Consider the following 22,703-nt stretch of genomic DNA (forward strand, 5'->3'; position numbering starts at 1 on the left):
ACTGCATCAGAAATAACAATGAAAAAAGAATAGCAACAAGTGCAGCAGTTCCTTCCTAATTTATTTGGTCACAACGGCTGCATTTCACTGCGTTTCTGTTGCCAAATCATGTTTGCATTAATAATGCAAACACAAAGAAACAAAGGACAATGCAGTGCAGTATTGCCAATATTTTTGTTTCAGACTGGTATCTCACAAAGACCGTCCCTAGCTTAGCTTTTCAAAGAAAGCCTATCTAAAGACCTTTGGGCAAATTTGGGCAATGCATATTTTTAGTTTGTACAACCTCTGTCCATAAAGTTCCAAGAATGAGTCCATTAAAAAAAATGCGTTTAACATTGAAATCATTTGTGCAGCACACTTCGAAATAGTCTCCCTTGCAGTCTATACACAGCTTCCAACGCTTCTTGAGGTCTTGGAAACACTTGGAAAATGCTTCTTTTGGCAGGGCTGTCAGCTCCTTTGTTGTGGCGTCTTGAATGGCGTCCACGACATTCAGTGACCGTTTAGGGCTCTCTTCACACGAGGAAACAGAAAAAATCGCATGGGGAGAGGTCAGGCGAGTATGGCGGATGGGGAAGTACAGTAATGCTGTGCTTGGCGAGAAATTTTGTCACGCTGAGAGCAGTGTGCGGCCTTGTGTTATCGTGGAGAAGGCTCCATTGTCCAGATGCCCATAAGTGTGCATCACGCATGTGTTGGAGCACGCGGATATAAAACTCCTGATTCACTGTCTGCCCTTGTGGGACGAACTCGTGGTATACGACACCTCTGGCATCGAAAAAAACTATCAGCATCATCTTTGTTTTAGCCTTCTGTCGCCGCACCTTTCTTGACACCGGAGAGCTTGTGGACCGCCATTCGGCGCTCTGCCTCTTTGTTTGAGGATCGTAATCAAAACACCATGTTTCGTCTTCAGCAATGATGCTGTCGACGAATGCAGCATCCTTCTCTGCCTCGGAGAGCAAATCAGTGCTCACTGATACCAGCGTGTCGTTCTGGTCCTGTCTGAGGGAGTGCGGCACAAGTCTGGCATTCAGCTTTCGTTTCCCCCAAGTTCTCACACAAAATTTGGTGGCATGTTGTCTTACTAATGTCAAGAGCATTCGATAGCATGCGGACTGTAATGGAGCGGTCTTGCTGTACGATCTCCCTGATCCGAGCCACGTTGTTTTCATTCCGTGAGGTCGCAGGGCGCCCCTGCCTTGTGTCGTCTTCCACCGACGTTCTCCCTGAAACGAACCTCTTGTACCACTCGAAAACTCGCGCCCGCGATAATGTGTCGTTGCCGTAAGCGTCACGAAGGAGCCCATACATCTGTGTGGCTGTCTTGCCAAGCTTCACACAGAATTTTATGTTTACACGCTGTTCGAGGTGGACGTCCATCTCTCCACATTCACTCACAGTAGAATGCGCAGACTAGTGACAACGTATTTTTCTACATGTAGTGCCATCTAGCGGCTGCCACAACAATTAACACAAATAGCTCAGGTTAGCCCGAAAAGATGGCGCTGCACATACGCACCAACATTTGTTTTGGGGAATCATTTCTAGAGAAGAAAATAAGTCTCGAAACTTTACGGACAAAGGTTGTATATTTAACAAGCCATACCTGTGGAATATCAACATGGAACAAGTAGATCATCCTGGAAGGGGCATAGTCTGGCGTTCTGGGAAGTTCCTGCACAGAGAGCACACAAGGCAGTGGCTGCAGAGGGCACATGTTACAAATCGCCACACTGGCAGCAAGGGTGGTCAGTTCCAGAAGCCTCTTACATACGTCTGCTATGAAATAAATTCAAAGCATGCTTACGTTTTTTCAAGGTTCAAAATACCCAAGAAAGTCGGCGGGAGGACAGCTGCTGCTGTAACTCGATTGGTAGAGCATAACACATGCAATGCAGAAGGTGTCGGTTCAGCTCCCACTGGTAGTAAGTTGCCTTTTCATCCACTTTCATTTTCTTCTTCCTGATATTTGTACATTTCAATTAAAACCACAATTAACTTCCCCTATGCTTTCCTGGGTTTCATTGTCTGCTGGCCCCGCAGATCCCTTTCTTCACATTCAAAGGCTATGACTGCAATTCGTGCACCAGAATGGATGCAACCATGATAGTTTCTAGGGAGTGCTCAACCTCACGCTCAGGTTCCGTTTATACAAAACAAGGCTGTACTTGGACATGAACAGATGCTGATGCAGCAGAAAGCGCTTACATACCTGAGCCAAGACAAACTTCTCCTGGAACATTTTGTAAGTCATTTCCTTGGCGTCTCGAGCAGTAATCATTGCGAGTTCTTCTATCTGTTTCTGCTCGAGGTACTTCTTTTCAAGCAGCAGCCTGGACAGTGAAAAGAGTAAGAACGCATCCTTGAACCTGCTGACTGCGTTGCATGCCCATGAAGCAGCTCACTTAAAGGGACACTAAACAGAAACACCTAATCAGTTTCAACTGACAACATATTTATTTGGAACTCCATCTTCGTTCATTTCGTGGTGAGAAAATGAAGGCCAAACTTCCATTTTTCTCATAGTGCCGTTGAAAGCTATTGCACGCAATAGGCAATAACTGAAAGCGTTGCCTGCAGCAGGGAACGGTGGTGTGCTTGGGTTATCACCTATTAAAAGCATGCAGTAGCTTTCAACGGCACTATGCCCTACATGCTGTGAAAAAGATAGGTGGAGATGCTTATCACAATAGAGTTGTTGGCGGCAATAGCTGTGAAAGCGACATGTGACGACCCACAAGGTGGTTTGCTGGTACTGAAAGAGGAAACCTGAGTGCGTGCCGGCATTTTTGCGTGACGCAGGTGGGCGAGTATTGCGTGGAAGCTTCCTCGGAGGTCGCTTACTACTCTCGATAGCTAGTGCTTGGCACCTTTCCTTGTTCACATGGGCTCTAGTGGCAGGAAAATGTATCATATGATTGCAGTTTGGTGATGTACTGAATGATGGTGGCGAAAGATTATGTTTTCTGTGAATGTATCAACCGGTAAAAGAGAAACGTAACTGTATTACGTAATTTTTCGTGCTATCGATTGAGAACATTGATGCCAGGAAATCGTATGAAATGGGATCATTTCAATGAGGTTCTACTGTATTCTATAATAACAGCCTATCTTCAAGCACTTGAACCTTTTTTTCAGTTTCTGTGCTATGCACATAGAAGTAACCAAGCATGATATCGAAGGTCACAACATGCGGCGGTCAAGTAAGTGCTGCCAACAGACGATGCCGCATTATTGGCACACTGTGTTGTAGTTCTTGGATGTAACAATCGGGAACGGAAACTGCGAATGGGAAGCCAATGCACATGAGTTTGTGGGAATTAAATGGGACCGGCACTTCAGAGCCGAGAAAACATAACAAACAGCAACGTATCAATGAAGTTCCACTGTTGCTCATTAGGCGCAAGAATTCAGCCTGAACTTCTCTAATTTCATGTCTGAGTCACTCCACTCATGATGTCAAGTTGGCATCACGAACATCACAGCATTTTCATGTAGCACTTTGGTTCTTCTTGAGCAGGAAAAAATTTCCAAAAAGGTCATCACACATATTAAAGGATATACAGGCTGTCCCAGCTAATGTTAGCTGGGCTCTTAAAAAATAATAATGTAACCTGCACAGATTTTTCTTGTACTCTAGCAAATCACTTTATTTAGCTAAAATTAACTATCTCCTCAATTATTAGCTTTGTTATCTTTGAATGACAAAGGTTTGGAGCATAGTCACCACAGGAAACCAAGAAATTGCATTCTGAGCACTGATTTGTGCATTGTGATGTCAATGTGTTCAAACATCCTGCAAATTAAGTGCACCCGAGGTGCAGCATTCCGTGAAAAAGAACTGACCGGGCACCAAAGGCCATCGGTGTCCTGCGTCAAAGAGCTAATAATTGGTTGTGTTCAGCGCTTCGTCAGTCTCGTAAAACTGCATCCTGGATGAGTAACTGACATGAACGGTGAGGCTGCCAACACACTTAATTTATGCCAGGTCACATTGGTGGGGCTGCCAACACAGCGTGCTTTAAGGAAGTGTGGTGGCAGCATGCAAGCCAGCCAGCATAGAACGATTTCTAACTTTCATTTGCTTTCTTTTCAGCACAGGAAAAGCCCATATGAAAAGGCAGCATTACACAAAATAAGTTTGTTCGATGTTTTTACTGGCATCCTAAACATTTATTATTTAAGCATAGCTGAAAAGACCAACATTTAGGATTATTAATTCTAGCTATAATAAACTGACTACGTAGAATATTTTAAAAAATATCCTTAGTTGCAAGGTGAGTGCAAGCAATACATTGCACAAGTTTCATCTGCCCCGACGGCGTTGATATTTTTTAACATTCTGGCTAATGTTAGCTGGGACGCCCTATAAAGTAAGTTCTTTAGTACACGGCATTCATTCGATGTCAGTTCTACATTTTCAGAAATGAGGACACATTTGGTATTTGCTTCAATTAGAAGTTTCCCGTATTTGAACGTTCCAACAAAAGGCACATTTGCAGTACATAAGATTTACAGTTTTTCATTTTTTCCGAAAATCATTAGCAACCGAGTATAATTACAGAGTAGACGCTGAATAAATTTCAAAGCTTGGTCACAATTACACTGTCACAAAGAACAGCAGAGTAACTTCAAACATGAATTTTAACAGCATGACCTCAAGAGATAAGTCATGACACATTGTTACGTACCTAAATATGCGGCAACTCTTAGCTCCAAAGCGATCCTGCACTATGGATGCTAGGACACCCTCAGCGAGGAGACGCAGCGTGCGTTCTAGGTTGACACTAAACATGCCACCTCGCTCATCCGTTCGTCTCACTAGGCCCAGGGCATCATCTGCAAGAAGGCTCAGATAGGAATCCAGCTCCTGCAAGAAATAAGCTGCTTAGAATGACAGAATGTAGAGCATGTTGGTATGGATTCATGGCACGAGGAGATACAAGTACAAATAGTTTCCCTACCATGGGGAAAATAGGTGTTTTTTGTATGTTACGGCAGATGTCTTTTTCTGAAGGAACTACTGCACTCAATATTTAACGTAATACATAAACAGAAAGCAAAATGAATGCACTTTTCAAGCATAAAAGTTTTATTAACAAAATGTATGTCATAAGAAAGATATAAATTGTTAACATCAAGACTGTGTGATAAAATTGAACAAAGTTTGTAAAGACATGCTTGTATCTACTAAGAAAGAAATGTTACGAAAATTATGAGATATACAAAATGTATTGCCGTCTATTAGGCACTATATCTCTGAAAAAGTCAAAATTTTTCATTGAACAGGTATGTTGCTACAAAAATTTAACTGCAAGCACTACAGTTGGGCGTGCAGGGCTGCAGCCGCCAATGTTCTGGGCTGGTTTGCATTGTCGTCGCTTTCAGACGCAAAGTCCGACGAAAAGTCAGCATCCTCTGACTCACTGCTATTCGATGCACCGATAAGATCAGCCGCAGAGGCAGTGGAATCGAGATATCTGCGATGTCCCGAAGCATGTGCGCCGTTTCCGGAGCCGGACATTTTTGTGTTCTTCTTTCACAATCGCGAAACTTTGGAGCGTGTTTAAAAATCACCACTTGGCGGGAAAAAAGCGAACTGCTTAGAAAACGAAAATATAGTTCTCCTCCTTCACGTCCAATAGCGCAGTATGTCCGTGAGCGGCGCGGAAGGTCTCAAAAGCGGCGTTTCAAACCATCGATAGAGTGCTAACCATGCCCAATGGGCACGGTGCCTATGAGATGGCAGTACATTTTATATATCTCGTAATTCTCGTTACATTTTCTTCTTAGTAGGTGCCAAGTGTGTCTTTACAAACTTTGTTTAATTTTATCTCACAATATTGATTTCGGCAATTTATATCTTTTTTACGACATATATCTCATTAATAAACCTTCTATGTGTGAAAAGTGCATTCATGCTGCTTTTTGTATATGTGTTCCATAAAATATTGAGTGCAGTAGTTTTTTCAGAAAAAGAAATCTGGCGTAACCTACAAAAAATACCTATTTTCCCCACAGTAGGGAAAGTGTTAAGGAGGACTAGGGTGGATAGGTAGATGGAGGAGGATGAAGGTAGATTAAAGAGAATTAGGGCTGATTAAGCTGGATTAGGGTGCATTAAGGAGGAGTAAGGGGGATTAAGGTAGATTAGTGTGCATTAAGGAGGATTAAGGTCAATTAAGGTGGATGAAGGAGGATTAAGGTGGATTAGGGTGTCTGTGTTAATGCTTTAATTGCACATATATTGTCATTCATATTGATACGGAACAGCCGCCACAGTCAGCTACACGTAACAATATATATATAATTTAGTTATTTTTTGAACAACACATAACAGCTTTGCTGGTAGTCTTTTTTTCAAAGTTGAAGGGCACTAAGTTTTTTTTTTATTTCTTTTTGACTGTTCATCTGGTGAAGATACGCTAATGATCAATTTAAGCAAACCCACTTATGGTGGTTTTTTATGTTCAATGATGGCACAGCTAGCATTGTGACATGATGAGAACAAGGTTACATGAACGAGTGAGATGCAAATAAGGGTAAACAGGGTGTCTTGAAGTTTTTAGGTCTGAGACCATCACTATGCAAAAAACTTGTGATTTACAGAATTACTCTACAAAATGAGAGAAGTACAAATAAGCCCTACAATGGTTGCCTTACCTTTTGGGAGATTTTAATCTGTTGTTGGAGGGACTGGTAAATCTCGCTGCGACTGACAGGAGCACTGAAAGCATCCTTTGGGTGAGATCGTGTCTCCGACAGTCTCAACATGGTGCGCACAACCTCACCAGCCTTTGCACCCATTCGCTTGGACACGGCCTGCACTACCAGCTGGTCTCTGCAGCACATATCAGCGTAGCAATGAGAAGCTGCTCAGAACACAACATGCAGTCAGTACATCCATATAACATATCAGTGGTTTCAGTGCCAAACTGTAATCAGAGCAAAGGCCTTTCTCAAGCTACTCAACATTTTGCTCTAGTGCTGCTGTTTGTGGAACAGTGAACTTGAGCTGAACTTGAGCAGATGTATTAGCACAGCGGAATGAAATGTGAACACAAGAAATCAAGCATTACAAAGCACATTTTTTTTCTACAAACCATAGTGTATGTGTGAGTAGTATGAATTCAATCACAGCCACTAATTTCGGGCTAGAGTGTATTAACCCTAGCCTACACCTCAAGCACACAGCAATTTCAAGTAAACTAGGTGCAAGAAGTATTGTATTGTAAGAAGATGTTTCTTTGCTCTCCCATTTCAACAGAAAGAGAGGGAAAAAAACAAAACAAAGGATGATGCACCAAAAGATTCTCTACACATTTTGCCCTCTTCAGTACTTTAACAAACATTTTGTGTTTATTGCATCACAAATCTACGTACAGTATCCAATCAGCTTATTTCATTATCTGCATAATGCGCACAGATGCTTTCAGAACAGTTTGGGTTGCTGGTCAAGTGTGATCTAACAAGAAGCACGCGAAAAATTCTGAAAGGAAACAGGAGCAGAACTTTGGTGTCGCCATTAACAGTGCTGGCTATTCCCACTTGGCTGTTTTGAATTGACTAGTTTCTATGGCTTATTACTATGACTTGTTACTATTAAAGAGAGGTTTATTGGACGTGGGCCGTGAATCAAGAAAGGTCCACAGCAAAGAGCACTGGATCAGGTCAAGCACTGTCTCGCACACTACGTTGGTGATCCTGCTTGCACTTCGGCTTTGCTCCTCTTCTTCATTACAATTGCCCCGCGGAGAAAGCATGAACCATCCTGGCAATCTAAGAGGCGGGCACAGGAGGGTCGAAGTAGGACTTGAGGCGGTCTACGTGAACGATATCGTGTCCACGGCGGCGGAGATCGTCAGGCGGCGTAAGAGGCTTGATGACAGAGTTGACAGGAGATGTGCGCTCGACTACGCGGTAGGGCCCATCATACTTAGGGAGCAGTTTGGAAGACCGACCAGGAGTGTGGGGTGGTATGTACAACGAGATGAGTGTTCCGGGAACGAAAGAAACGGGGGGAGGGTGGTCGTCTCGGATATGTTTCTGGCGCTGCTGGTCGGTCGTAGTGAAACGCCTGGCCAGTTGCTTGACGACATTCTTCGGCATATCGGGCAGCTTCGGAAATGGGCACATACTCGGAGGCATCAGGGTTGTAGGTGTCTATGGTATGACACGGTTGGCGACCGTACAGTAGGAAGAATGAAGACCACTTGTGACTTGTGAAGCAGTGTTGTAGGTGTAAGTAGCAAAGGGGAGAACCAGGTCCCAGTTTGCCTGATTGGATGCAACATGGGTCGCAAGCATGTCGCCCAATGTTCGATTAAAGCACTCAGTGAGGCCGTTTGTCTGAGGATGGTAGGCCGTGCTAGTGCAATGGACACTATGGCACTGATGAAGCAGGCGTTCAACCAATTCAGATAGGAAGACATGGCTGCGGTCGCTCAGGAGCTCGCGCAGAGGGCCATGTCAAAGAATAAACCGGTTAATAAGGAAGGATACGTCATCTTGTGCTGTGGCAGTGGTCAAAGCGGCAATTTCAACGTACCATGTGAGGTGGTCGACAGCGACAATAACCTACAGACTGCCTGCGGTAGTGAACGGCAGGGGTCTATACAGATCCACGCCGACACGGTCGAACGGACGTGCAGGGCACGGAAGCAGCTGTAAAGAACTGGTCGTAGGATGAGTTTTTTTTCTCAGCGATGACAATCAGGGCAGGCACGAATAAACTGGAGAATGAAGGTGTACATCCCACGCCAGTAATATCGATGCTGAAGACAGTGTGGAGTCTCACACGTGCACTTGGGATAAAGGAACGACAATGCAGTAGTGCAAACAGTCGAAAGGGCATATATTGCACCGTTCATACACTAATGCCTGCTAGTCAAATTACTATGCCGATGGGCGAGCAACAAATCGAGGAAGTCCGACTCACCGCAACTGGATAGCGAGCGAATATGTTCGCCCCATGCTAGACACCACCGCCTAGTCGTTCACGTGTACGGTCACGCAAACGGTGGAGCGTTCGAACGATCCGTGTTCGTCCACTTTGGTGTCGTGCTCCTAAGCCTCCTCAGGACGGTCCTGCAAAGCGGGTTGGCGCACGCGCAAAGCGTCCGCGCTGCCCACCGACCCCACGCCAAAGAGAAAGCACCTTCTCCCTTTTGTGCCCAAGTAAACCCTATTAGGTGGCGTTAGCCACACAACACTAGCTGCCATCTCTCATAATATGCTGCAACCACACCGACCACCACCGCTGTAAAGCCACGCAGCGAAGCCAGATGACAGGAGACGGGAGCTATGCGGGGGAAACATCAGGAGACGCGTGAGAGTCGCTCATCCCCATAACATTCGTAAATCTTGAAGACACCGGCATGAGCACATTGCGGGTCTGAGTGAAAAGCTGCACAGATTTCGGAGTGCAACGTTAGTGGTATGACTAGAAGCTACTTCCAACCAGCTGGCAAATAGTTGCGCAGGTACAGGAGGCTGCCATGAATTACAAAATGCGAAGCTTGACGACACAATGTCCGAGATATCACAAGTGTGGATGCTCTGGAGATAACGTCAAGGAGTGAAGCTATCCATGGATTGTTGCGCTGCGATAAGGAGATGGTGTCGATGTCGATGCATCCTCTGCGAGAGGTACGGGGATCGATATCCAGCACCTCCACCACTTGAGAAGAGATTCACTGGACATGGGCCGCGAATCAAGAAAACTCTGCAGCGAAGAGCTATGGATCACGTCCAGCACTGTCTCGCGCACTGTGTTGGCGATCCTGCTTGCGCTTTGGCTTTCCTCCTCTGCATTACACTATGATTACCTTGTTGCGGTGGTGACATCATGCATACCTCGAAGCCAGGACGGGAAGCAGCTTTTGCTTTTAACAGCGGCATCAAGACTTAACAATGGTGGCCCTTTATAAGATTCTTCCACAGTGGCATTAAAGTAGAGCCAAACACCTTTTATGGCTCGGTCTGAACTCTTCATGGACAGTTTACAAAACAATGTTTCTGAGTGTACTTTGTACTGGTCAAGTTATTGACAAAAAAATGTTGCCCCGCTGCCTCCCCCTTGCTTTTGTTGTTGTGCCCACGAGGTGCTACGCCCGCCATGCTCAACCCATCGTCACTTTAGCTGGAGCTATACAACTCAAAATGAGCGAAAGCCAAAACAAACTTATCTAGGAGCCACACAGGCCACACTTTAGTGGGAAAAGTTGCAGCATTTTGCTTGTGAAAAGGCAGTCTGTTTGCTGTCATTCGTTGCGGACCTCAGAACATTTTGTAATGTCACATCAGTAGTTGAACACCGAAGATGCCTCTTTTTCAGAGTCATTATTAAAGAAAACATCTGCTCACGGGTCTACGATGACACTTCCAAATAGAGACATCAGTTCCAAGGCATTATCAGCTATATCTTCTCATACTTGTTTTTATCAAGGTTATCGCAATTAGAATGGACTGAGAAGTGGTTGTGTCTTGCATTCTAATACTGATACAAGTCATGTCAGCAGCATGTCAAGAAACTGGTCTGCCAAGCCTTGGTCACCTTATTATGAACTCATTAAAATGTGCCGAAGAAGAATGGCATGTCACATGTATCAACCAAGTAGGAAGCCTCAATGAAAGTTTTTGGTGCCAATGTTTCTAAATCCAAATAACCTTAACTGACATTTATTCCTGATGTTCTGCAATGTGAGCGAATACCATATTTACTCGTGTAAGGACCGCACCCAAACATTGAAACACAAAAATTTGGAATAAACGTATCACTAAGCATCATGTGCGCAATTGCATGCATGGCCTCCGAGGTTGGGCATGCCACTCAGTCTCGGAGGCCATCCTGTATGCTAGCTAATTTCCACAAGCTACTACTAGACAGCACTAGTTCATGCCCTGCTGATGATGGCATCATCACTGTCATCATCACTGTATTCCAGCAGAGTGTGCAGCATAGATTCAGCGTGCTTCAAGCTCACTGTTTAACTGCATTGTGCTTTCTGGCACACGAAGAGGGCATCGCTGCAAAGAGCTGGGATAGGTTCAAGGTGACAGGGATCTCAAGCAGTGTGGACAACACGGAGTGGAGGGCAACCTTCCTTGGGAGAGAGGCGAGCTCATCAAACAACGAGGGCAGCTGAAGTCACGAGAACGACTGATTAAATAAGTTCATAGTTGGCTGCCAGTGGTTGCATTGCTCTATATAGCACTCAAAGCGCAGTTTGAGGCTCCAGTGAGTAGCCATAAAAGCCTGCCTCATGTAAGGCCCGAACTCTGCAAAAAAAATTTCATGTATGGGCCTTACAAGAGTAAATACAGTATTTGTAAAAGTTGCAAATTAAGGCCAACACACTAAACATAAGCATCTGTTTGCAGGCATTACCGATATTCAATCGAAACATATGCATGGCGAAAGCACGTGCTTCGGTTAACTTATGGATGCTGCACCAATAATGTTGGTAACATGAATACTTTCACGGGGCGTGTGCCTTTTTTATATGATACCAGTAAGAGATCCTATGCTTCCACAGCCTTTTTGTTTTAATATGCCTGATACCACTAATGGTTTATATCATGCTTTGTGTTTGGTGACAAAATTTATGTTTTTCTCATGATGTGGCCATGCTCTGATTGCAGCACAAGCACACCTTAGAAGTCTACGCTCAATTGCGAGCTGCTAAAAACCTGCTCATGGGCCGCATACAGCCTGCAGACCATATGTTGCTCAGTCCTGCTCTGAGCCTTGGCATCGGCACATCCTCTGAGATCAAGTGCATCACGGAGGCTATAAACACTGATGTAGTAGTGGTATAGTTTTCTCCCACAAGATGGAGCCGCTAACCAAAGAATGATTCGCAAATAACAATTATCAAATCGCAGAAGGACTTCCTAGTCATGACATCAAAAAACATCTGGCCTGTAGCCACTGTGTTTACAGGAAATTGCTGAAACGAGCATGCAGTCTACCGAGCAAAATTATTCTCACTGTCAGATAAACCTGAATAATATATTTGGGTCAGATGTTCATGACAACATTGTCTACTCACTAAAGTTTATTTACCATATTCAAAAAGTGCTTCAATGCCCCTTTAAACATTATATCCATGTGGCAGAGCTTGTGTACCCTTCTAAGTCAGTGTACTGGTACGGTAAGTGCAAATCGACAGGCTAGTTGGTTCAACATACTGAAACAGCAGTGCATGAAGGACAATGAACACAAGAACGAGTGATCCCTCGTGGTGTCCATTTTTCATTCTTGTGTCTGTTTCTTTCATGTGCTGCTCCTTCAATAGTGTGGTCACATTACATATTTACAAGATAAATTAGATTACGTTCAAATTGGTTCGGGTTCTACTACCGCAGCATGATTTTTAGTGCACATTTTGGATCACTTTTACTAGAATGATACTGCTAACAATGAAAAGAAAACTGAGTCCTAAAGGTAATGAAATTGGGCAAGAATAACTACGCTTGCATTACAACGCTTTTCATTACCTTTAGTGCTTTACAACCACCATGACTATCGAAATAACATTTCAGCAACCACCACGCAGGTGTCCGAAGCAGCTGCAGAGCTGCAGAAAACTGGCTAGTTTTTCAGCACAACACAAGGATGGATATTAGAGCTGGACATGTCAAGTACTGAAAGACACCCACAAGAGACACCCACCGCTGTAAAAGTTGGGACAACAGGGAGTGACACGGACTGAACGGTAGTAATTAGCATTTGCAACATCTTTCAGATTTGCACCTTTGAGCTGTTTTCATTAGATCTGACAGCAGCACATTACAGTGCCAGCAGAGAACAAGAGAACGAAGAAGATTTTATAAGCATCCAGTAGGTCTTGTAGGACCTAGTGCTAACATGAGGTGCTTATTTTATGACTAGCAGCACCCAGGCCACCAGTGCAATTCAGTGGGCATGTTAGAAGTGTGCACACCTTTTATAGCAGAACTTCCCAAGCTTTCTGATGTAAGCAACACTCAAAAACTCTCAGAGAATATTGAGGGCACCTTTGCCATTTCCTCCCAGGTTACAGTGCAATAAAGAGCATGCACTGTCTCTCGGCGAAACCCCGCTCTCAATTGTTCACATAGTTTAAATGAGTTCAGGACACAAAGCATAGAGAAAGAGTGAAAAGCACGAAAGAGAAAAACAATTCTGGTGATTTATTTGTACCAAAACCATGATATGATTATCAGGCATGCTGTAGTGGGGGGCGCTGGATTACTTTTGACTCCATAGGGTTCTTTAACATGCACTCTATGCCCGGTACAAGGGTATTCTTGCCTTTAAAAGCCCCCATCAAAATGAGGCTGCCTCAGCTGGGAATTAAACTCGTGGCCTCGTGCTCAGCAGCGCAATGCCATACTGCTAGGCCACCGCAGCGGGTAGAACAAAGAGTAAACCATAAGAAGCATTAGCGGCGATGAAAAGACAGAATGAGAAGGGCCTGTTCAATGCGCGTTAACATCACCCAAGGCACTGCTTTACCTGAGGTGCTGGTGGAAGCGGTCGATGTTGACACGCCAGTACTCCTTCTCATCAGGCTGCTTCTCCCCCTCAGACTTCTCCATCTTTATCTTCTTTGCTGGAGGCTCTACAGAAGGTTCACCTATGTTCTGTTTCAGCAGGTACAATTTGACCTGCACAAAGAATAGAAAGAGAGGCTTTATAACCAGCAACATGAACAGCAAGTAGTTCATTTGGGCTCGCTTGTGCCTCTGAAAAAATGAGAGAAAGGATAAATGTTGGCTGCTATGCAGATTCACAAGGCATTTTCTAGCTCAAATAGGCCACACAGGTGCTTCATGCACCTGCTGTACAAGCATCTCCCATGTTTACACAGACAACTTTGTGCAATGTTGATTCGAAATCAAATCAAATTATATCCCGAAGCAACACATGGACTAACAATCACCCAATGCCGAAGTGGAAGGCTCCCGATTAATTACAGCCCCCTGGGGTTCCTTACTGTGCAATTAAATCTAAGTACATGAGTGTTCTTGCGTTTTGCCCCATTGAAATGCGGCTGCTACAGTTGGTAGGAGCCACAATGACAAGTACAACATTAAGACAAAATGTTGCGTCATGCAGCTGACAAACTGAACACATAACCTGACATGTTAATGCAAGGTGCAGTTCAAGGTGTTTAGATGCCCTCTAAGTTAGAGTAAAATGTGAGCTTTGAATTTTAGCTTTGTTGTTTGTTTTGCAATGAAGAAGAAGAACAGGGAGCAAGCAGTAGTGGGGTGCTATCATAGATGTAGTGCATGAGCGCAGATCACGATCTGTTGGCGCCAAGATCGTTGCTCTTTTGTAACTGTGCTGGTTTTTCGCCTGCCGCTTGCGGTCAGTAAATCCCCTTATCAAAGTGGTGGAGGTGCTGGGTACCCTCTTCAAACCTGGAACTCCGAAGCCAGATGCTGCCCACCACCGCTCCGACAATGCCTGATGACGCCACCCAGCAAGGTGCGGCGCAATCTCCGTCGGTCATCATGTCAAGCATGCTGTGCCAGCGCAATCTCGCTTTCTTTAGCGACACCGATGACCATGACGTAGAAGACTGGCTATCGTTGTTTGAAAGGGTGAGCGCGCATAACAAGTGGGACAATGCTACGAAGCTACACAACGTCCTGTTCTACCTAATAGACGTCGCAAACCTCTGGTTTCGTAACCGTGAGTCTGACTTCACCACTTGGACTACTTTCAAAACGAGCTTTGCGGAAGTGTTCGTTGCCCCACAGTGCGCAAGCTTTGCACTGAACAGCATCTACGCGGGCGTGCACAGCAGCAGGGCGAGAACTTCACGAGCTAATATTGAAGACTGAGCAAGACAGGAAAGGCATAGACGACAATGGCTTTCAGATGTTGCTGGCCAAGGACCCACGCACCATGTCTGAACTCATGAGCTTGTGCCAGAGCTCCTACGAACTACATAAGACTTGAACAGACAATTCCATCGCTGCGTTGACCATTAGCGGCGACCACACTGCACTCCTGTCACAGATTAAGGAGCTTGTGCGTGAGGAAGTTGCTCGACAGATTTAGTTTTTTCCAGTCGCACAAGTCTGACTGCAACCATCTGGCAGGTGATACAGGAGCAGGTCACCAAGGCACTGCTGTCTGCGTGTCAGCCAACTGCTGTCACGGCGCCACTATCATTTGTGGTGCCGTCTGCTGCTCCACCGACTCCTGTCGCCGTGCCTCTGACGTATGCGAATGCCGTCATGAAGCCACCGACCTCCACCAGTACTGACCCCTCAACCAACAATTCGACTGCCAGTGACGCCGCTTTTCGGGGCACAGCCACAGTACACAAATCCTTGGCGCATTTGCAGACAACCGGTCGATCTGCTACACTTGTGGAATTCCGGGTCATGTTGTGCGCTTCTGTCGCCAACATTTCACGGCAACCATTGGTACACCGAGACGTCCTGACTACTCCTTCTAACCTCCCTATCGCACCCAGCCAGAACAAGAGCCTGAAGCATACACGCGTGATCCCCAGCCCACTTCTGATGCCCAACCTTTTGCTTCTCGTCAGTCACCCTCACCACGCCGCTGTTCTCTTTCACCTATGTGTCGCCGGTCCAGTGCTCTTGAAGCGGAAAACTGACTGCCACAGCTTCTGAGGCACAAGCTGCACCATCGTCCACCTGTCTAAGTCCTCGCTTGTCCCTCGCCAATGTTATCGAGGTGTTTGCTGAAGGTGTATAAACTCTTGCGCTTGTGGAAACTGGTGCCGCTATTTCTGTAATGAGCCATAAGTTTTGCCGCTCCATCCATAAAAGTGACTATGCCACCTTCAGGGTTTTCTCTCCGTACTGTGAGCGCACAATACATTCAACCCGTTGCAGCATATACGGCCAGGGTGCTCATACAAGACGTGATTTACAGCATGCATTGAGTTTCTTGTGCTGGCTTCGTGTTCCCATGACCTGATTCTCGGGTGGGATTTTTTGTCCCGTTACTGACACCGTTATTGATTGCGCTCATGCTCAAGTAGAGCTCTGTGTTTTTCGAGACGCCTCCACCCATGTGGCTGGTCCTGGGGATAGAAAGCTTGTCGTCACCGCTGATACTGACCTACCACCTCACAGTGCCATCATTGTTCCCGTTTCCTGTGCCACCCTTTCCGATGCCATCAGAACGTTCTGTTCATGCCATTTGACAAATTTCGTCGCCAATACAATAGGTCACTGCCATTTGCCATCCTTGTGCTTCATCAGGATAATGCCAGACTACTTGTTTGCAACCCAAACTCAGGCCCTCTGACTTAGTGCCGTAATGAAACGCTTGGTTGGGTTCAGTCTGTAGACGGTGATGCTATCGTACCCCTTGATCCCTCCGAGCCTGAAAAAAAAAAACATCAGCTGAACGCCCTGACCTCTCAACTTGCGTCCAACGCCGTGCTCTCTTACTCTTTTCACCGTTTAATCGACAGTGACCTCGCTCCGGCTGAACGGACGCAGCTTCTTGCCCTTCTACACAAGTTCCGCACTTTGTTTGACTTACCGCAAGCATCACTACGCCGCACTAATGCGGTTGTTCACACAATTGACACTGGGCCTCATGCTCCTTTGTGACAGCACCCCTACCGTGTGTCACCTGCGGAGCGTCATGTCATTACAGAGCATGTTGACGACATGCTTCAGCACGGAGTCATTACGCCTTCTTGCAGCCCCTGGTCATCTTCTGTTGCAATGGTAAAAACACTTGAAAGACGCTTAAGCTTCGTCTTTAAGAGTGGAACATGATCGCCTTTAAGAGCCCGCAACATTTGAACAGATTATGGACGGCATTTTACGCGGTCTAAAATGAAAGATATGTATGTGCTATCTGAATGATGTCGTCGTGTTCCCCGATTTCGCCACACATCTCGCTCGTTTACGCACACTTCTGCGCTACCTTACAAATGCCCGCCTTCAACTCAACCTGAAGAAATTTCACTTCGGGGCTTGCCGGCTCACCATCCTCGGCCACATTGTCTCCAAAAATTGAATTCTCCCTAATCCGGACAAACTACGTGCTGATGCCGAGTTTCCAAAGCCTTCTACCATCAATGAACTTGGAAGCTTTGTCGGCTTGGCCTCCTATTTTTGTCGCTTCGTCCAAAATTTCGCCTCAATCATAGCATCGCTTACGAAGCTTCTCGCCGGCCCCAGCAACCTTTCCCACTGGACACCGGCGTGCGACGACACGTTTGCGACTCTGTGCCGTCTACTTACTTCACCACCTGTGCTACGCCATTATGACCCTGCTGCGCCAACTGAAATACGTACAGACGCCAGTGGTAATGGTCTTGGTGCAGTTCTCGCACAACACAAGCCCGGCCTCCCTGAATATGTTGTGGTCTATCCAAGCCGCGCCCTCACCAAGGCGGAACAAAATTATTTGGTCACCGAAAAACAGTGCCACGCAATTGTATGGATGTTAGGAAATTTTCGCCCCTATTTGTAGGGCAGGCCTTTCGACGTAATTTTTTTTTTAGTGTTTCAAACAAGATTAGTTAAAAACTGTTAGGTGCAGTGCATGGAGTGATATTCGAAACTAGGTTATTAGCTGATTTCTCTAAGTAAGGAACATGAAAGTAACAAACAAGAAGTTTTCGAAATTACTTCTTGTATATGAGACAAAGGATTCAAAAGGGAAACCTGAGCCTGGAGTCTATGTTTCGATAACGGGACTTATCTTCTTCAGGTTAGCCTTCTGCCGATGACGAGTCAACTCATAGTGAATTTTTGGAAATTCTTGCAAAATTATTGCCAAGACATCTTAGAAAGAAACGCCACAAAATATGCAGGTCTCGAAAAAAATTCCCCACTTCTAAACTTTTGTCAGGTCAGCCGGTCAGAGCGGGGGCAAATGTCCCTTGCGTTGCCCCCATGATGACCGGCTGACCCGACCATTCTTCTAAAACCACAAACGCACACTGCCTATGACACCTACAGTTTCTGTCCAGTTCGCTGAAGGCTTCTCATCCTCTCACTCCCCAACAACCACCCCCACCGCGCTCTCTGTTACTTTTTTTTCCTGCAACATCTCCCCCCCCCCCTCTCTTCCCCTCGTCTTTCAACACTGCCCTTCCTGCAACAATGCCTAGAAACGGCAAATGACAGTGTCTTTTCTTTCTTTTTTTCAGCTCCTTCCTTTACAGCCAGCCACCACCGCCACCCACACATGGCATACCCCTACTAATTAACCCTATAAATCTAGCCCACTAAGGATGGCAAGGCCACCTTTGACAAAGGTAGGCCCACCTATTGAAACATTGGCCAGCCTTTCTGAGACAATTGATCCCTGTTTATATAACTGTTGTTTTAATTAAAATGCAGAAATGATAAGGTAAAAGAAAATGAATGTGAAAGACAAATAACTCGCTGCCAATGGGAATCAAACCCACATCTTCCACCTTAGGCGTACGATGCTCTACCAATTGATCTACAGTAAGAGCTGTTCTCATGTCCACATTCTTAAGTATTTAATGTATGTGTACAAGATCTGGCCCTCGGAGTGTTAGACAGTGCCACTCATGGCCATGGTGATGGATGTGGAACATTCTTTTTACCATAGGCATCACACAGTATGTAAACTTAGGTGCAGGCAAACTGGCCAATAAACCCTTGTGTGCTACCTGAAGGTATCAAAGCTACCATAGTTGAGATGCTTGTTCTGCAACAAACTAGAAAACATAAGTCGAGCCCCTCGGTGCCCTTTCTGTTTTGCCAACATGGCCCATCAATTGCCATCGCCATGAGGTGCTAGCTACCGCTTCTAGGGCCAGATCTTGCACATTAATATAAATACCCAAGAAAATGAACCGGGGGTACAGTCGCTGCCATAGCTTAATTGGTAGAGCATCACATACGTAATGCATAATAAGGTGTGGCTTTGGTTCCCACTAGTGGCAAGTTGTTTTTCGCCCACTTTCATTTCCATTTGCCTTATCACTCCCGCATTTCAATCAAAACAAAAAGTAACTTCCCCTATGCTTTCCTCGGCTTCATATGGTTGTGACCACGGTGTAAAAAAGGAAGGTGATCCGACGGCGGCGTGAGGCGCGGCCACTTAGTGTGACTCTACGCACGCCGCTGCCGCAAGGGGCAGCACCTGTTCTGGGGGCCACTTTTTCGCTCGCTTTGCTGGCGCTTTTATGGGCACGCGCGGCAGAAGTGCTTTATTTCGATGAATATATGTCGTTCGCCTGCTTAAAACGACTCTACTTGGTTGGAGGAACGTCCCTTTATATTTCTGCCGACATTCCGATTGACTCCGATGCGGCGAGCAGCGGTAAGTGCATCGCGACGTCTGCTCGAGCAGACAACGCGTCTCTCTCGTGTTCGAAATGACGGTATTTTGACTGTAAGTGGCATGAAACCTTCTACCTGCTCAGGATTTGGCGTCTAAATAACGAAAAATTGCATATATTTGGGTATGGGTGTTTAAATGCTGACGGAGGTCGTAAATTATCCACTGTTGTACCACTTCTCCAAGGCCTCCTGAACACGTGTTACCCCTAGCGGCGGCGCTCACTTCCGGTCACACGAAGTGGCCGCTCTCTCGCCTATCTTCTTACACCTATCTTCTTACACCGTGGTTGTGACTGACAAAAATCAGGTCCCTCGGCTCCCCTTTTTCTCATTCACGTAATAGAAAGCTCATATAGGTAGCTACTTGTGATTGATGTCAATGTTTTTTTCAAAACTCTGCTATATGGCACAGTGTAACAAACAGGACAGACTAAAACAGATGTTTCCAGGCTACATACTGGATGGCACTGCCTGTCCCAAAAAATTGGATTCCTCGTTTCACAGCAAGGTCACTGGTTTGGTTCTTCGATACTGCAGCTGCATTCCAATGGGGGTGGAATGCGAAAATGCTTGTGTATACGAGATGTGCTCAAAAAGAAACCGAACTTTTGCTATAACACCTTTACTGCTTCTGGTACTACATTTTAAGTACTGTCCCCTTCGAATTAGTCCCCTCTACTGGCAATGCACTCTTCCCATCTTTTCTTCCATTTTTAGAAAGCCTCCTGGAACGCACTTTCTGGAATGGCACGCAAGTCTCTTCTCGCATTGTCCTGGATCTTCTCTACGGTTTGGAAACGACGTCCTTTCAAGGTGGTTTTAGCTTGGGGAATAGAAAAAAGTCTGCTGGGGCTAGGTCCGGAGAATATGGTGGGTGGGGCACAACAGGAGTGTGGTGTTTCACTAAGTAGCTGCGGACAAGGAGCGACGCATGAGCTGGGGCATTTTCATGATGCAAGATCCAAGCCTGATTTTACCACAATTCAGGCCTCTTACTGCGCACAGAATCTCTCAAACGTGCTAGGATTCCCTGGTAAACTTTTGTTTACCGTCTGACCATGTGGCACAAATTGCTGATGGATAATGCCTTTGCAGTTAGAAAGCACAACCAACATCACCTTCATTTTTGACCGACTCATGGGTGCTTCTTTTCGACAAGGAAAACCTCTGGACACCCACTGCGATGATTGCACTTTCGTTGCAACATCATAGCCATAAACCCATGTCTTATCGCCTGTTTTCATCATCATTGGCAGCGGCGAGCAGTTCCTGGCTGATTTCAACACGGGTCTGCTTCTGTTCATCAGTCAACAAACGTGGCACTAATTTTGCACTGACACGATGCATCCCAAGTTTGTCACTCAAAATTTCATGACATGATCCTACGCTGATACCCACTTCGTCAGCGACTTCTCGAACAGTGAAACGACGATTTCCACGAATCACAGTTCGAACTCTCTCGACGTGGTCATCATCTGTGGATGTGCAAGGTCGTCCAGGCTTTGGATCATCACTGACCGACATTCTTCCGTCTTCAAAATGCTTGAACCTATCATAGCACTGCGCGCGACTCATACAGTCCTCCCCGTATGCTTGGCTAAGCAACTGAAATGTCTCTGCAAAAGTTTTCCAATGTTTGTAGCAAAACTTCACACTGTTGCGTCCCGAATCGGCCGGGTGCATTCTTTGATTGTTTCCCATCGAGGCAGGCCCTTTCATGAGCGTCGCCCAGACGGCGACAGTGCCAGACACCGACGAGACGGGCAAACAGGCGCCCCAACTCGGCAGTGCCCATTCTTTTGGTGCTTCCCCCGATGCCGCCCCTTTCATCAGTGTCGCCCAGACGGCGACAGTGCCCAACACTGGCAGTGACGCAATAACAAAGAAGCACACTTAGAAGCGACCGACAACAACCGCCACCCTTCGTTAGACACGGGGATTAGTGCGAAGGCCATTCTCCCGATCCTGGCAAGATGACCATCGGAGGGCAAGAAACAAGTCACCGACTTTCGTGGAAGGAGTGTCAACCCCCTGTTTCCGGATTGCCTCGTCCTTGCTTCGAAGGTGCAACATTAGAGGTGGAGTTCAGCAAACAAGACTGTCTGATTGGCCGCATCAAGTCTGAGCAAACAAGTCTGATTGGCCGCATCAAGGTCATCTGATTCCCTAGTCGGGTCAACTAGAGAAGACCAATGTTTTATAAGGAGACACCTTGCGTGCAGTGGTGTGTCCTGATGTGTTCTGATATGTGCTCAGACATGTAGTGAGCTGAGACTTTTAAAGTGCTCTCCCATGGAGTGGGCTACCATATTTGGAGCCACTGTAAATATGTAGACTAAACCCTTTTTTTTCTATCGCTCTTACTCCCGGACGTACTCATCCCTCTGGCTGAAGGATCACCGGCCTAAACGCTACCCGAGTCTCAACAAACTGGTAGCAGCGGCGGGATAAATCCTAACCCCGAGGCGTAACAACACACACACACACGCTGTTCTTCCAATTCCTTCATTGTCACTTTGACACCAATCCGAAGAACAGCTTGTTCATGTGCTCATTTCAGCGGCTGTAGCTCGCCAACTAACGGTCAGAGCAAAACACGGCAAATGGCAGTTTGTTGTCTAAACATGCCGCTACATGTGCTCAGTAGCCGCAGCGTGCTCCCTCTGCCGGTTGGCGCGCTATTTCAAAAGTTCCGTTTCTTTTTGAACACACCTCCTATTTAGATATTGATGCACTTCAAAGAAACCCACGTGGTCCAAGTTAATCCAGAGCCCTCACTACTATCTCTTTCATAGACAGTGCGTTGCTTTGGAATGTAAAACACCATAATTTAAGTGTTTCGTGGCTAACTGAACAGCGTTGGTCAGTAGTGACTGACCTTCCATGGAACGATGAGGACAGCTTAAACACTCTGAATAGTGAAAGAGTATGCCATGTGTAGTGCGCATAAAAAGGTCTCATGAACATTTGTCCTGAGATGTTTCTATTTCTTTACTTATCACAAGGTATTTTCTCCATATGTCGAAGCTTTCGTTCGGTGGTATTAATTTTTAGCAAAATCAGCTCACGAGTCTGTTTAGCTCTCCTCGAAAAGTATGAGGGTTAACTTTGTTATGACAGGCTGTGAATATATCTGAAAGGGGCATTAATGTACTACTATTGCAACCAGGTTGCAGTAGCTGAATTACCAGCTGAATGCAACAATATCCTTTGCAGTTTGATTTTATCGAACTGCAACAGAGAGGTCAACTGACCTCTGGGATCTTGTACATGACATCGTCAGGCATAATGAGGGAGGGAATCTTCGAGGCCGGGGCATCCGGGTCCGGATACGGCACTCTACACAAGAAGCTGGTCTTGACAAGGTCTACAAATTT

At 45.8% G+C, this 22,703-nt stretch overlaps 1 protein-coding gene across 1 annotated transcript; it reads right to left on the reverse strand.

The window, feature by feature from the left end:
- Positions 1 to 1,104: 1,104 nt before the first annotated feature.
- On the reverse strand, positions 1,105 to 22,697 carry LOC119434677 (DNA-directed RNA polymerase III subunit RPC3). Its single transcript, XM_037701770.2, has 6 exons — positions 22,581 to 22,697; positions 13,508 to 13,659; positions 6,670 to 6,847; positions 4,698 to 4,876; positions 2,219 to 2,339; positions 1,105 to 1,681 (listed from the first exon to the last, which is right to left on the reverse strand). The coding sequence occupies exons 1-6, from the start codon at positions 22,611 to 22,613 to the stop codon at positions 1,493 to 1,495; spliced, it is 852 nt and encodes a 283-aa protein (XP_037557698.1). The 5' UTR covers positions 22,614 to 22,697; the 3' UTR covers positions 1,105 to 1,492.
- Positions 22,698 to 22,703: the final 6 nt, after the last annotated feature.

This window comes from Dermacentor silvarum, unplaced genomic scaffold, assembly GCF_013339745.2.
Source record: "Dermacentor silvarum isolate Dsil-2018 unplaced genomic scaffold, BIME_Dsil_1.4 Seq159, whole genome shotgun sequence".
NCBI classification, from domain to species: Eukaryota; Metazoa; Arthropoda; class Arachnida; order Ixodida; family Ixodidae; genus Dermacentor; species Dermacentor silvarum.